The sequence below is a fragment of the Canis lupus genome, chromosome 4, assembly GCF_011100685.1.
Source record: "Canis lupus familiaris isolate Mischka breed German Shepherd chromosome 4, alternate assembly UU_Cfam_GSD_1.0, whole genome shotgun sequence".
Taxonomy (NCBI): Eukaryota; Metazoa; Chordata; class Mammalia; order Carnivora; family Canidae; genus Canis; species Canis lupus.
In genome coordinates this window covers 4890585-4907196 of record NC_049225.1, presented here as the reverse complement: position 1 = coordinate 4907196, position 16612 = coordinate 4890585, and the positions used below count along the sequence as shown (strand labels likewise).

The 16612-nt window shown below is 38.5% G+C and overlaps 1 protein-coding gene across 3 annotated transcripts in view; it reads left to right on the top strand.

Moving 5' to 3' along the window:
• TBCE (tubulin folding cofactor E) overlaps positions 1-16612 on the top strand; it is a 78719-nt gene that overhangs the window by 34472 nt on the left and 27635 nt on the right. For all 3 annotated transcript variants that reach the window (XM_038533856.1, XM_038533857.1, XM_038533855.1), the window contains one exon: positions 9264-9348. In XM_038533856.1, coding sequence (XP_038389784.1) covers positions 9264-9348 — 85 coding nt within the window. The remainder of the gene's footprint in view (positions 1-9263; positions 9349-16612) is intronic.

Sequence of the window (16612 nt, the reverse complement as noted above, 5' to 3'; positions counted from 1 at the left end):
CCTTAATCTGTGGGGTCTGCACTCATCTGGCCAGTGAGTATCAGTTTAGAGTTAAACTGTAGGACACCCAGTTCATGTCTGCCAAGAATTGAAGAATTACTTGGTGTGGAAAAACCAACACATCTGATAACAGAAGTGCTGTGAGATTGGAGGAAGAAAGTTTTTCCTTTAGGAAGTAACATATTTCCCTGAGCTTCTGTTACTTATCTTTAAAATCCAGATCCTATCTCTCCATGCTGATTAAATAGGGTTCTCAGGAGGAACAGGATAAAGTTCAAGCTCTTTACTGTGTCTGCAAGAGATTTACATTAGGAAGCAGCCTCTATTCACCCCTGCTAGTCTTTTTCTCTTGCCCCCAGCTCCTGCCCCTACCCCTGCGCTACACCTCTAGCTCTAGCTGTGCATGATTTTTTGAGGTCCCTAAACAGATCCTGAGCTGTATTATGCCTTGGCCTCTGCTCTTCTCCCTTCTGTTACTACTGCATGTCTTTTCTACACTCACACCCCCAACAGTATGAAAGGTCTTATCTGTGCTTCCATAATGCCTGCACTCACTTTTATTCCAAGATTTATTCTTTGTACGATGGTTGCCATGTATCCTTGTTAGAAATCTTTGAGATGTTTTGCAGCAAGAAACGGTCTTATTTATTTTCTATACTATTCATTTTTCTTTATTATTTACTTCCTTTTACTTTCTGTTGGTTTAATTTGCCGTAACATTTTGAGATAGATGATTTTGTTTTAAAGATTTTATTCGTTTATTTGACAGAGCATAAGCAGGGGGAGTGGCTGGCAGAGGGAGAGGGAGAAGCAGGCTTCCTACTCAATGCAGGGATGTGGGCTTCAATCCCAGGACCCTGGGATCATGACCTGAGCCAAAGGCAGATGCTTAACCAACTGAGCCACATAGGCATCCCCCCTAGATGATTATTTTTAATCTGCTATCTAGCCTATACATTTAAATCTATAAGTTTCTCTCAAAGTGTAACTTGTGCCTACATTCCCCAAATTTTGATGTATAGTATTTTTTTCATTCTGTTCAAAGTATTTTCTAATTTACATTGGGCTTTTTTTTTTTTTTTAAAAGACTTATTTGAGGGGAAAAAAAAAAAAAGATTTATTTGAGGGATGCCTGGGTGGCTCAGCAGTTGAGTGTCTGCCTTTGGCTCAGGGCACGATCCTGGTCCTGGGATCGAATCCCACGTCTGGCTTCCTGCGAGGAGCCTGCTTCTCTCTGCCTGTGTCTTTGCCTCTCTCTCTGTATCTCTCATGAATAGATAAATAAAATCTTTAAAAAAAAAAAAAAAAAGATTTATTTGAGAGAGAGAAAGCATGCATGTGGCGGGGATGGGGGTGGGGTGGGGAGAAGGAGAGGGAGATAGAATCTCCACCAGACTCTCTGCTGAGCACAGGAGCCTGACGTGGGGCTCCATCCCAGGACCCTGAGAATATAATCTGAGCAGAAATCAAATTTGGATGCTCAACTGACTGCGCCACCCAGGTGTCCCCATGCTTCCGTTTTTTGATGCAAGGTAATTTTGAATGATATGGCTTGATTTCTATACATATGAGGATTTTCTAATAAACCTTTCGTTATTGACTTCTAGCTGAATTCCACTGTGTACAGAGAAGCTACTCTGTGATTTCAGTCTTTTATATTATATTTTTATCTGGTAAAATGCTCAGAAATTGTTATCAATTGTAAATTGTTATCAATTTACATTTTTTTACATTTTTTAAGTGTGTAGTTCAGTGGCATTGGGTGCATTCATATTGTTGTGCAAGCATCACCACCATCCATCTCCAGAACATTATTATCTTTCCAAAGTGAAATTTCATACTCATTAAACAGTAGTTTCTCATTCTCCCCTCTCTTGCCAGTCCCTAGCAACCACCATTCTACTTCTGTCTCTTAGGAATTTGACTGTGGTATTTTTTTTTCATTTTATTTTATTTTATTTTTTTAGTTTTTAATATATTTTAGAGAGCACACACATGCGAGCAGGGAAGTGGAGTGGAGGGGGAGATGGAGGGAAAGAATCTCAGGCAGACTCTGTGCCACCGTAGGGCTTGATCTCATGACCCTGAGATCATGATCCAAGCCGAAATCAAGAGTGGGATGTTTAACCTACAGAGACCCCCAGGCACCCCTGTGGTATTTATCTTTTATGACTGGCATAGCTCACTGAGATATCTCACTGGCATATCTCAGGGTTCATCTATGCTGCAGCATGTGTCAGAACTTCCTTCCTTTTAAAGGCTGAAAAATACTCTGTTGTATACATGTACCACATCAAAAAGAATAAAATACTTAGGAATTAACCAGGGAGGTGAAATGAAATGAAAACTATAAAACGTTGCTGAAAGAAATTAAGCACAAATTAAAGGAAAGACATCCCGTGCTCCTTGATTGGAAGAGTTACTATTATTAAAGTGTCAGTACTACCCAAAGCAATCTACAGATTCTGTTTGATCCCTATAAAAATCCCAGTGACAGTTTCTGCTGACTCTTAATCAGGACATTTAGTTGTTTCTTGTTTCACTTTTTTGTTGATAATTTGGGTTTATATCTACCATCTTACTATTTGCTTTCTATTTGTCTTGCCTGTGCTCTTTTTTCTCTTTTTTGTTCCTAGTCTCACCCCCCCTTTTATTGGGTTATTTTTTAACACTATTTTTCCTCTCTATTAATCATACATTTTTTGTTATTAAGTAATTATCATGGAGGCCAAAACACGCATCTTTGACCTACAAAGTCTAATTAGTAATTTTACTTCTTCCTGGACTCATGCAAAGACTTTAGAATACTTGAATAGTAATTTTTGCTTACACGCTTCCTAACTCTGGTTGGGCATTTTAATCTTTGTGCATATAAAGCACCAAGGACTGATATTAGTTTGTATAGTTTTTATTCATTTAGATTTATCCATGTATTTACCCTTTTCTGGCCTTTTATTCCCCTTTGTATCCTAGGATTTCATTGGGGATAATTTTCTTTTTTAAAAAAAGATTGTATTTATTTATTCATGAGAGACACACACAGAGAGAGAGAGAAAGACAGAGAGAGAGAGGGGCAGAGACACAGGCAGAGGGAGAAACAGGCTTCATGCAGGGAACCCGACTTGGGACTCCATCCTGGGTCTCCAGGATCATGCTCTGGGCTGAAGATGGCGCTAAACCGCTGAGCCACCCAGGCTGCCCTTATAATTTTCTTTTTACTTGAAGATCACTCCTATTAATTTTTTTTACTGAAATTGTGTTTTTAAAATTTTTAAATTGTGGTTACATGCACATGAAATATAAAATTTGCCATTTCAACCATTTTTTATTAAAAATTCTTAGTTGTAAAAAAAATTCTTGGTTATAAAATATATAACAAAACTTACCATTTTAATCTTTTTTGAATAGACTTTATTTTTTAGACTAGATTTAAGTTCAAAGCAAAATTGAATAGCAGGTAGAGAGATTTCCTCCTGCCCCCACACATACATAGTGTCCCCCATTACCAATGTCCCTCACTGGGGTGCACATTTTTTGCAGTTGATTAACCTGTATCGATAAACCATTATTGCTCAAAGTCCATTGAACTCTTGGTGTTGTATATTCTGTTGGTTTGGAAAAATTTATATTGACCTGTATCATACAGGGTTGGTTCACCACCTTAAAAATTCTCTGTGCCCCACCTATTCATCTCTTCCTTCCCCCTAAAGATTTTAACATGTTAAAATATTTAGTTATAAAATATACATAACATAAAATTTATCATCTTAACCTTTTGGTTTTTTTAATCTTAACCATTTTTAAGTGTTTAGGAAAATAGTGACTACTCTAGGTACCACATATAAGTAGAATCATTCAGCATTTGTCCTTTCAGGGTGGCTTATTTCATTTAGCAAAATGTTTTCAAGGTTTATCCATGTAGCATGTGTGAGAACTTCATTCCTTTAATGGCTGAATATTCCATTGTGTGTATATTACATTTTATCTCTACATCTGTTGATGGATATTTGGGTTATTTCTGCTTTTTGGCTATTGTGGGTAATGACACAATGAACATTGGCGTACAAGCATGAGTCTTTTTTAATGCTTTTGGTTATATGCCTATAAGTAGAACTGATAAGTTGTATGGTAATTCTACATTTAGCCTTTTCAGGAACCACCAAAATGTTTTCCACAGTGGCAACATCATTTTATGTTCTCACCAGCAGTGTATGAGCATTCCAGTTTTTCCACATCCTTGCCAGCATTTGTGACTCTCCATTATTTTGATTATAGGTGTATTATTAAGTGTGAAGTGATATCTCATTGTGGTTTTGATTTGGATTTCTGTAATGCTTAATGATGAGCATCTTTTCATGTGTTTATTGGCTATTTGTGTATCTTTGGAGAAATGTCTATCCAAGTCCTTTGTCCATTTTTCAGTAGAGTTGTCTTTTTTTTTTAAGTTTGTAAAACTCCAGTTAACTAACATACAGTGTTGTATTAGTTTCAGGTGTGCAATATAGTGATTCAAATTTCCATACATCACTCTGTGCCTATCATGACAAGTACCCTCCTTAATCCCCATCACCTATTTCACCGATCCCCCACCCATCTCCCCTCTGGTGACCATCAGTTCTCTATAATTAATTAAGCATCTACTTCTTCATTTGTCTCTTTTTTTTCCCCATTTGCTTATTTGTTTTGTTTCTTAAATTCCACGTGAATGAAATCATATAGTATTTGTCTTTCTCTGACTTATTTTTCTTAGCATTATATTCTCTGGCCCAATCCATGTCATTGCAAATGGCAAGATTTCATTCTTTTTTATGGCTGAGTAATATTCCATTGTATATATAGGCTACATCTTCTTTATCCATTCATCAATTGATGGACACTTGGCTGCCTCCATATTTTGGCTATTCAGAATAATGTTGCCATAAACATAATGATACATGTATCCCTTTGGATTAGTGTTTTCATATTTTCGGGGTAAATGCCCAATAGTGTGATTGCTAGATCTTACAGTAGTTCTATTTTTAACATTTTGAGGAACCTCCATACTGTTTTCCCTAGTAGCTGCACCAGTTTGAATTCCCATCAACAGTGCAAGAGGGTTCCTTTTTTTCCACATCCTTACCAACACCTGTTGTTTCTTGTGTTGCTGATTTTAGCCATTCTGACAAGTGTGAGACATGCAGGTGGCCAACAGACACATGAAAAGATGTTCAGCATCACTTACCACTAGGGAAATGCAAATCAGAACTATAGTTGGGTTGTCTTTTTGTTGTTGAGTTTTAGTTGTTTTTAATATTCTAGATATTAAGCACTTATCATAGTAGTGATTTGTAAGTATTTTCTCCCATTCTATAGGTTGTCTTTTCACATTCTTGATAATGTCCTTTGCACATAAATGTTTAATTTTTATGAAGTCCAGTTTATTTTTTCTTTTGTTGCTTGTGCTTTTGGTATTATAATCCAAGAATCCGTTGCCAAATCCATGGTCCTGAAGATTTATCTCTAGTTTTCTCTAAGTGTTTTATGATTTTAGCTCCTATATTTAGGTTAATGATCTATGTTGGGTTGTGAGGTAGGGGTCCTATGATATGAGGTATCCAATTTTTTTTTGCATGAGCATATCTAGTTGTCCTAGCACCATTTTTTGAAGAGTCTGTCCTTTCCCCATTGGGTGTTTTTGTAAAAAATCAATTGACCGCTTTTGGGTTCACTTTTGGTCTCTAAATTCTATTCCATTTGTCTAGATGTCATCTATCCTTTTGCCTGTTTTGATTACAGTAGCTTTTGGTAAGTTTGAAACTGGACACTGTGAGTCCTTTGATTTTTTTTTTTGGGGGGGGGGGACTTTGATTTTGTATATCAAAATTGTTTTGGCTATTCAGGGTCACTTGTTCACTTTCACTTTTTTTTTTTTTTTTAAGATTTTATTCATTTATTCATGACAGACAGAGAGAGACAGAGGCAGAGACACAGGCAGAGGGAGAAGCAGGCTCCATGCTGGAAGCCCGACATGGGACCTGATCCCGGGACGCCAGGATCACGCCCCGGGCCAAAGGCAGGTGCCAAACCACTGAGCTACCCAGGGATCCCCTCACTTTCACTTTTTGAGGGATATTTTCACCAATTACAGTGTTCCAGAACCCCAGTTATTTTCTTTCAGTATTTTGAAGATATCATTCATCTTCTGGCTTTTACTGTTTTAATGGAGAAGTCAGCTGTTGGTCTGGTTGTTCTTCTTTAAAGGTAATCTGTTTCCTCTTCCCCACCCTCAGCTGAATTAGGGTTTTTCTTGTTGTCTTTCTTTGGTAGATGTCGGTTTTACCCTCATGTGTTTGGACGTAGTTTTCTTTGCATTTTTAGTTTGGTGTTTTTTGAGGTTTTTGAAACTATGGTTTGATGACTTTCTTTAGTTTTATAATATTATCAGGCACTATTTCTTCAAAGGTTGCTTCTTCCACAATCTCTCCTCTCTTTTTGGGCCTCCAGTTATATATAAAGTAGAGCTTTTCGGGGTACCCTCTGTGTCTCTTCACTCTGTTCTGTGTATTTCACCCCTTTGTCACTGTACATCATTTTCAATTTTTTTCTGACCTATTTTTAAATAAGGCACAATATAATATATTTTAAAATTCTTATCATTGGAATATAATTTGAGTTGTGTTTTTGAGTTCCAGAATTTTTATTTAGGGTTCAAAAATACAGTTTTAAAATTTCTTGCTGAGGGCAGCCCGGGTGGCTCAGCGGTTTAGTGCTGCCTTCAGCACAGGGTGTGATCCTGGAGACCCAGGATCGAGTCCCACGTCAGGCTCCCCGCGTGGAGCCTGCTTCTCCCTCTGCTTCTCTCTCTCCTCTCTGTTTCTCATGAATAAATACATAAAATCTTTAAAAAAATAATAAAATAAAATAAAATTTCTTGCTGAAATTACAAACTCATCTTTTATTTTCCTGAAAATATTAAACTAGTTAAAACTCCATTATGCAGATGCCTGATGAGTGTGTTGGCTGTTGTTTTCCTTGGTTCTCAGTCACAGAGTCTTTGTCTTTTTCCATATTTGGATATTTTTGTTAGAGTGCCAGATGTGATGATGAAAAATTATAATTTGAGCCTTGCAATAGTGTTATTTTTCTCCAGAGCAGACTGAAATTTATTCTGGCAGATAGCTAGGGTGAGTAGCAATCCCAGATCACTTTAAACTTATCTGAGAATGAGATTACTTGAAGTTGGCCTTGAATCCCTACAAGGGCTAGTTTATTTAGTGCTGGTTCCTCCTTACTCTCAGAATGAAGACATTTTGAGCCCCATACAAATCCTAGAGAGTTTCTCAGCAATTTTCACCTTCTCTGGGAGGCTGTGATTTTCTGTATTGATTTCTTAACCCCTGAAATCTGTCCAAAGCTCTCTTCAGCTTTTTAGCTTCTTATATCAAAATTATCACATGCCTCAAGGGGAAAAGATTGCTCTAAATGCTTATTAGCTCAACTCTTTTGTTTCCCTCTTTTCCCACATGTTGGCCATGTAATTCTTCACTACCTTGGTAGCTCTCTAGGATGTACACATATTTTAAAAATTGTAGTAAATAGACATAACTAAATTGACCATTTTACCATTTTTAAGTTCAATGGTATTAAGCACATTAACATTGTCATGCAGTCCTAAGCACCGTGTATCTGGAACCCTTTATTTTATGTAACTAGAACTCTGTACCCATTAAATAATGATTCCCCATTCTCTTCTCCCCTTAGCCCCCGACAACCTCCATTTTACTTTTGGTCTCTCTAAATTTGACTGCTCTAAGTGTCTCATATATGTAGAATCCTATATTGTCTTTTTGTGTCTGGCCCATGTCATTTTAGCATAGTATCTTCAAAGCTCAACCATGCTGTAGCATATCTGAGAATTTCATTCGTTTTCAAGGCTGAATAATATTCTGTTGTATGGATATAACACATTTTGTGTGTCCATTCATCATTACTGGACACTTGGGTTCCTTCCACCTTTTGGCTATTGTGTATAATGCTGCTGTGAATATAGATATATACATGTCTGAGTCCCTGCTTTCAGTCCTTTTAGGCATATGCCCAGAAGTGGAATTGCTAGATCATACAGTAATTCTTTGTTTAGCTTTTTGAGGAAGTATTCTATTGTTTCCCATAGTGGCTGCCGCATTTTACATTGCCATCAGCAATGCACAAGGGTTCTTATTTTTTCCACACCCTCACCAGCCATCATAATTGATGTCAAATGATTTTCAAAAGTAGTTTATCTAACTATGCTGGTTTTCACCAGGAGTGCTGATCCAGAAGTGAAACTTTCTACCTTTCTTTTGCACCTAGCACGGTGCTGTATACATAGTGGAAGGAAGGAGGGAAGGTAAAAGGAAATGCTCTGGAAGCACCTGGGTGGTACAGTCGGTTAAGCCTCTGCTTTTGGCTCAGGTCATGATCCTAGGGTCCTGGGATGGAGCCCTGTGTCAGGCTTCCTGCTCACTGGGGAGCCTGCTTCTCCCTCAGCTCCTCCCCTGCTGTGTTCTCTCTCGCTTAGTTTCTCCCCGCCCCAAACTCCCTCCCTCCCTTCCTCCTTCCCTCCTTCTCCCCGTCAAATAAATAAATAAATAAAATATTTAAAGAAAAAGAAAGAAAACGCTCTGGAGACTGTGAGGTGGCATACCAAATATGAGGTAGGAGTCATAGACAGTGAAGTGTGATGGATAAGCCTTAGCTTCTGGAGTTAGAATGACCTGGGTTTGAAGTTGTGTGACTTTCAGCAAGTTATTTTATCTATGTTGAATAAGGATGCTATTTACATATAGATTTTTATTTTATGCAAAGCAGTTTAGTAGACTAGGAATCTAAAAACTTGTATTTGGGAATTGGTAAAAAGAAGGTAACAATATCTGCTTTGCAAAAATGAAATGTCTCTTGTGAGGATAACATGAGTTAATGTGAAGAAAAGTTTCTGGCATTTAGTAAGTGCTCAGTAAATTTTAGCTATTGTTTCCTACAGTTGTAGTTTTCATTGGTTTTTGAACCAAATGTCTTATCATATTTGCTCATTGCAGTCTTGAGTCCAATGTTAACTTGCCCATTTTCAAAAGATCTTTTTCTCCCCCAGTGGTGTCTGTGTGATAGAGTTTCCATTGCCTACTGTATTTGCTTGCAGAAAAAAGGAACATTAATTATTTCTGTCATCACTTAATCCTCATTTGGTTTTTCTTTTTTCTGTCTCCCCCCACCCCACCCCCATTTGGTTTTTCTTATTCTGCTAGGACTCTGGTTAGGAGTAGAATGGGATAATCCTGAGAGAGGAAAGCATGACGGAAGCCACGACGGGACTGTGTATTTTAAATGCAGGTAAGTTCTCATTATGAATTTGCATGGTTATTGGGATAATTTTTAATAGTCGAACAAAGGGGGATGGGGATGAAGAAATGTTTGGCTTTGGGCATAGTTATAATGTGCAGAGTTTTTTTCCTTAGTTTTTAAAATTTTGGCTCTTCACAAGTAAAGTTTATTGCTTTTTCCTTCTTTGCATTTTGTTTTTTGACAGATTTTTTTAAATTGGGTAAATGGAAACCTTTCTGATTGATTCATTAACAATATGCAATCCACTAAGTGAATAATAAAAAAGAGAAATAGCCTACATACCCAATAAGAAGCAGATTAAACAAAATACAGAACATTCATATAGTGGAATGCTAGGTCACCATTAAAAAAAACTCTTAACATGGAAAGAGTTACACTTTATATTGCATATCTACTAATATTTTTAACTGCTTGATTTCAGAGAAACCACCTGAAGCTTTGAGAAGGGTGGTTGGGTACTTTCAGACAGAATCTGCCTTTTAAATTTTTGTTGTTTGTTTTCTTATAGGTTTCAGTTTCTCAAAAAGATCTTTTAACATCAAAGTTATTTTTCCTTAAGTGTGGTACAGTGAATGCAGTCCTGGCCTGGAAGTCAAGAGGCTTCTAACACAGCTCTTAACAATCCTTATGACCCTGAATGAGACTAAATTTACTAACCTCTAAAATGAGGGATCAAATTAGATAATAGCAGAATATATTTCCCAGCCTACCATTCTGTAATTTTAGAGAATCAGGATAGAAGAAGAATTAACATGTTGGTAGAGGCCAGTTGTGATGGTAGAAGGCAGACGTTGAATGAGGCCCTCAAAAGTGTCAAGAGTTCATGGAAGATGTATTTAGGGAGGTGTGGAAATAGAAACTTCTAATCGGGACCTGTTGATCCCTCACTCACCTGAACCATGCATGACCTCATAAACCTTCCAGTGAAGAAACTTTTCCTAAAGAGCCTACCCAACACAGTTCCCTTTTCTAGAAGCTTGTCCGCATCATCTCTGATTGCATCAACCTTAATGAGCTCTAGATAGATTTCCCCTGAAGTGCTTGCTGATGAGAGACCTTAGTTCAGGGATCAGGGATTCAGTTGTTTGGATTCTTACCTGTGCAACGAAATAAGGAAATGCTATTCCATCTTCCAGTGTAGTCATGCATGAACATTTACAGACTGAAATATGTATTCTCTTGTTATAAACTACTTTTTCTTCATTTCATCGAATTGAGTCTTTTGTTGATTTTAAGCCCTATATGGGCAGGTAATGTTAAGTATGAATTCCATTTCAGGATATTTATGGGGCAGTACAGAAGGGAGCATTTGGGGTTTGATGTGGTAGAAAACCACTGTAAAAAATGACCTTTATAGTTGTTAGTGCTTATATTGGTATTATTAGAACATGACTAATAGAGATTATATCAGTATCTTGGAATCTCGACATCAGACAAACCAGATTACATTATCTGTATTTGTTATTAATTCAGATCTCTTCTTAATATGTCATACACACTTCTTCCCTGTCAAGAAATTCACTGGAGCCTTTTTTCAAATTTTACTTGAAAAGTCCTAATGAGATAATTTTACCACAGTAAATGTTTTCTTTATGTTTAAGTGTTATTTTCATGAAGCCAAAGCAATTTTAAGTTGCCAGATCATAAATTTTCTCATCATATACTTGTGAAAGAGGTAAATAGTGAAATGATGGGGTACCTGTTTAAGAAAAATGAGTCAAAAGTCATAGTATTAGAGCAGGACTAGGATCCTCTTTTCTTCAGAAGCTTGTATTAGGGGATCCCTGGGTGGCGCAGCGGTTTAGCGCCTGCCTTTGGCCCAGGGCGCGATCCTGGAGACCCGGGATCGAGTCCCACGTCGGGCTCCCGGTGCATGGAGCCTGCTTCTCCCTCTGCCTATGTCTCTGTCTCTCTCTCTCTCTCTCTGTGTGTGACTATCATAAATAAGTAAAAATTAAAAAAAAAGAAAAGCTTGTATTAGTATCAGATGGCTGATGGTGTTACATATATAACAAGGTAGTTAAGTGCTTTGGCATATAAATCTTACAAAAGTTAGTCTGCTGTCCTTTCTATTTTAAGCAAGATGTCAGAATATATTAGGTGGATGTTTGGTGAGCTCACTTGAGTCTCTCCAGTATCCAGTTGGTAGGATGACTGATACTGTGCTTTTCAGGGTTAGGTCCTGTCTCTCCAGGACAGACCTTTAGAAGAGACAATGTAGTTTACAAGGTCTGGCTTATGGCATGTGTTCTTCTCAGAGTATTTTACCTCAACCAGTCCAGCTCACCAGCTCACCTTGATCTCATCAGACTCCAGTTCAGAGTAGACTAACATTTGCAAGGGTCTACCAGAACAGTATGGGGTGTGCTTTAACCCAGGGGATAAACATTTGTACAGTTAGCTTACAGTGTTGCCCTATTTTATCACATTTGTTCCTTATTCTGACTCTTTGAGGTAGTTATAAGGGGTATTATTACTTTTCACTGATGACCAAATATGGTAATGGCTTATGAAGTAGAGCATTTTAATTGAGCTGAAATTCTGGCTAGGGATTCCTCTTTGTTACAGGCCTCTAAAAATAAGGTAAGTTCCCCCTGCCCCCACTGCCCAAGTAGTTGATGTGACCCTATCAGAAGAGGACAACTGATCACCTCCTAAGGCCACCTCTAAACATGGGTTTTGATCATTTCATATCAGCCTTAAGTCTCAATCCCATCTCTTATATAACTTGGGGTAAGTGTGGCAATCTCCTGAGCCATTACCTATAATTAATATTTTTGTCCCTGTCAATTAATAGTAGTTTATATGTTTATCCCGGAATTTATGACTCTGAACCACTCATCAGTGCTCTTCCAGATGCTTCTGTTTTCTTTCTATCCTTGGGTTTTTGGGGAGTGGAGAGGTTTAGTTAAGGTGATTAACCTTGAAGTTCTTTGCAGCTTGTCCCTAGGTAGCAGAGTGATTTCCAGTTTTTCTTTCTTTTAACCTAAACTGGAGAGTATACTCTAAATAGAAGTGTGTGGGTCAGTATTCCATTGCTCAGGTTTTATTTAAAATGTTCTCTTTCTGGGATGCCTGGGTGGCTCAGCAGTTGGGCGCCTGTCTTCAGTACAGGTTGTGACCCCGGGATCCGGGATCGAGTCCCACATCAGGCTCACTGCATGGAGCCTGCTTCTCCCTCTGCCTGTGTCTCTGCTTCTCTCTCTCACTCTGTGTCTTTCATGAATAAATAAATGAATCTTTAAAAAAAATAAAATGTCCTCTTTCCAAGCAGTTATCTTATTTTTCTGGTGAGCAAGAAATCTTTTTTTTTTTTCTTTTTTAAGATTTTATTTTATTTATTTGAAAGAGAGAGTGAGCGGATGTGTGCACACACATGAGCAGGTTAGAGGGTGGGGATTGGGGAGCAGGAGGAGAGTGAAAAGCAGACTCCCGCTGAACAGGGGCCTGACACGGGGCTCAATTCCAGGACCCTCAGATCATGACCTGAACCTCAGGCAGATGCTTAACTGAGCCACCCAGGCATACTCCCCCCTTTTTTTAAGCAAATCTTAATATGTGATTCTTTGAGGTGCCTGGCTGGCTCAGTTGGTAGGGGATGTGACTCTTGATCTTGGAGTTGTAAGTTTGAGTCCCATAGGTGTAGAGAGTACTTAAAAATAAATATCCTTAAATGGGTGCCTTGGTGGCCCAGTCAACTAAGCATCCAACTGTTGATCTCTGCTCAGGTCTTTTTTTTTTTTTTTTTTTTTTAGATTTTATTTATTTATTCATGGGAGACGCAGAGAGAGGCAGAGACATAGGCAGAGGGAGAAGCAGGGTTCTTGTGGGGAGCTTGATGAGGGACTCAATCCCAGGACCCTGGGATCACAACCTGAGCCAAAGACAGACATCAACCACTGAGCCACCCAGGTGCCCCTCTGCTCAGGTCTTGATCCTAGGGTTGTGAGTTCAAGCTGTGTTGGGCTCCATGCTGGGTATGGAGCCTACTTAAAATAAAGGAATGAATGGGGATCCCTGGGTGGCGCAGCGGTTTGGCGCCTGCCTTTGGCCCGGGGCGCGATCCTGGAGACCTGGGATCGAATCCCACGTCGGGCTCCCTGCATGGAGCCTGCTTCTCCCTCTGCCTGTGTCTCTGCCTCTCTGTCTCTCTCTGTGTAACTATCAAATAAAATCTTTAAAAAAATAATAATAATTAAAAAATAAAAAATAAAGGAATGAATGAATACATATATACAAAAAAATTTTTAAATGACTTTTCTTCAGATCAGGCAATGGAATCTAATACTTGACATAGGAGGAAACTCACTCTAGACTGTGTGTATCATACTGGATAACTTACAAAATAGAATCTTGATTTGCTCATTTTGTGTGTGTCATAAGATTGTTGTAAAGTATTTTGAAGTTCCTGAATGAGCATTAATGGATTAATATAAATTTTTTTCCTGTTATGGTGTAAAGTGTTATAAGAATTTTTTTTTTAAGTCACTAAATGTACTGTTAGTTTGCAGACAGGGCACATTTCTGCAAAAGATGAAAAAGAGAGGTATTTTATTCTTGGAAGACTCCCATAAATCAGGGCAAAATAAAAATTGCATCACTCAGGGTCAGTCTGCAAAAAAAAAAAAAAAAAAAAAGCTGTTTTTCCTTTGGGAAAACAGTTTACCAGGTCATTTCTCACATAAGCAATGTACATCATCGAGTGATATTGAAGTTAGTTATGCAGGCTTGCCTAAAAGTCTTTAAACATGTCTGTGGCAACATAGGGTAAAGATCAACAAGATTTACTGGAATCTCCCCAGAGACCCACCCTTTCCCAGGATGTAGCATCTAAAACCCCAACAAGAAAAATGCTTACTATGTGGAGTTTTGGGTCTGTTGAGGACCCTTTAGCTTTGAGTAATACTGCTAGATTTAGGAAATAAAAATACAAAATGCCCAGCTAAATCTGAATTTTAGACCAACAGCCAATCATTTTTTAGTATAAGTATGGGACATGTATAGGGCATTATCAATTTTATCTGACAATTCTGTTGGGGAGATAATAGTGCAGATTGAATCTCTATGACAGAACTTCATGACAGTCTTCCATTCCTCCAAGGGCCGTGGTCAGGTTGTTGATTTCATTAACTATATCTGTAATTGGTCGGCAGAAGGAGGACAGAACTGGAGCAAGCTGAATGCTTACAAGAGAAAAATGTTTGGACTCTCCTTCCACTTTATCCCTTCCCCCATTTTTGTCTTTCTGGACAGGGTTCAGAATTTCAGTGTTTGGATGCAACATCTCGATATTAATCTAGAATCTCAGTGGAATCTATAGAAATTACTAGTTTATTTTTGGAGATTTATTGTTATTAGTGGGCACTCATTCACTTGCATTTTTCATTATTTGCTGGGCTGTTTTGTTTTCTGAGAAACCCTTCAGGAATGTTCTGAATGAGGCTGATCTTTGATGTTATCCTTTGATCTGTAAAGGGCACAGCATCTACTTTACAGCTACCTGATGCATACCATTCTAACTCCTTTGATCTGCCTACAGTCAAACTAAAAGTAATAAAGGTCTTTTCTTGTATGGTTCATTACCACTGTTTAAAAAGTGTAAATTTCGAACAAAAATTGAAAACCATGGGGATCCCTGGATGGTGCAGCGGTTTGGTGCCTTCCTTTGGCCCAGGGCGCGATCCTGGAGACCCGGGATCGAATCCCACATTGGGCTCCCTGCAGGGAGCCTGCTTCTCCCTCTGCCTGTGTCTCTGCCTCTCTCTCTCTGTGTGACTAACATAAATAATTAAAAATTAAAAAAAAAAAAAAAAGAAAACCATGGCATTGGTTTTGCATTGTTTTCTCATTTCTTAGAACTGTGCTAGTTTTTAAACTTATGTGCTCATACTTTTTATTTCTTGTCAATGTGTAGTTGACAGAATGCTATGTTAGTTTCACGTGTACAACATTGTGATTTGACAATTCTATGCATTGTACAATGCTCACTACAATAAATGTAGTCCCCATCTGTCAGCATACAATGTTATGACAGTAGTGTTGACTATATTCCCTGTACTGTAGTTTTCATCCCCAAAACCCTTTTTTAAAAAAGATTTATTTATTTGATGGGAACAAAGGGAGAAAAAATCCTAAAGCAGACTCCCTGCTGAATGAGGAGCCCAACATGGGGCTCAGTTCCAGGACCCCAAGATCATGACCTGAGCTGAAATCAAGAATTGCCACCTAACTGACTGAGCCACCTAGGTGCCACTGCACACCCATGGCCTATTTTTTTTTAAAGGTTTTATTTATTTATTCATGAGAGAGAGAGAGAGGCAGAGACACAGGCAGAGGGAGAAGCAGGCTCCATGCAGGGAGCCCGACGTGGGACTCCATCCCAGATCTCCAGGATCAGGCCTGGGCTGAAGGCAGGCGCTAAACCACTGAGCTATCCGGGGTGCCCCTCCATGGCCTATTTCTAACTGGAAGTTTGTATCTCTTAATCCCCTTCACCTGTTATGCTTATACCCACCTACCTCCCCACTCTGCTAACCACCAGTTCTCTGAATTTAGGAGTCTGTTTCTGTTTTTGTTTGCTTGTGTATTCATTTGTTTTTTAGATTCTTCATATAAGTGAAATCATCTGGTATTTTTCTCTGTCTGACATACTTCGTTTAGCATAATACCCTCTAGGATATTGTTTACGTGAACATGTATATTCCTGTTGTTGTGAATGGCAAGATTTCATTCTTTTTTTTTTTTTTTAAGATTTTATTTATTTATTCATGAGAGACACAGAGAGAGAAGCAGAGACACAGGCAGAGGGAGAAGCAGGCTCCATACAAGGAGCCTGATGTGGGACTCGATCCCGGGACTCCAGGATTACGCCCTGGGCCGAAGGCAGGCGCTAAACCGCTGAGCCACCCAGGGATCCCTGATTTCATTCTGTTTTAATGACTAAGTAAATATTCCGTTTTATATTTGTATGTCTATACCACATCTTCATCCATTCATCTGTGGATGCACACTTAGGTTGCATCTGTATCTTGGGTATTTTAAATAATGCTACAATAAAGCATAGGGATGCATATATGTTTTTTAATTAGTGTGTTTGTTTTCTTTGGGTAAATACCCATCAGTGCAGTTGCTGGATTGTATGCTATTTCTATTTTTAATTTTTTAAGAACCCTCCATACTGTTTCCCATAGTAGCTGCACCAATTTACATTCCGGCCAACAGTGCATAACCATTCCCTTTTTCCTCATATCCT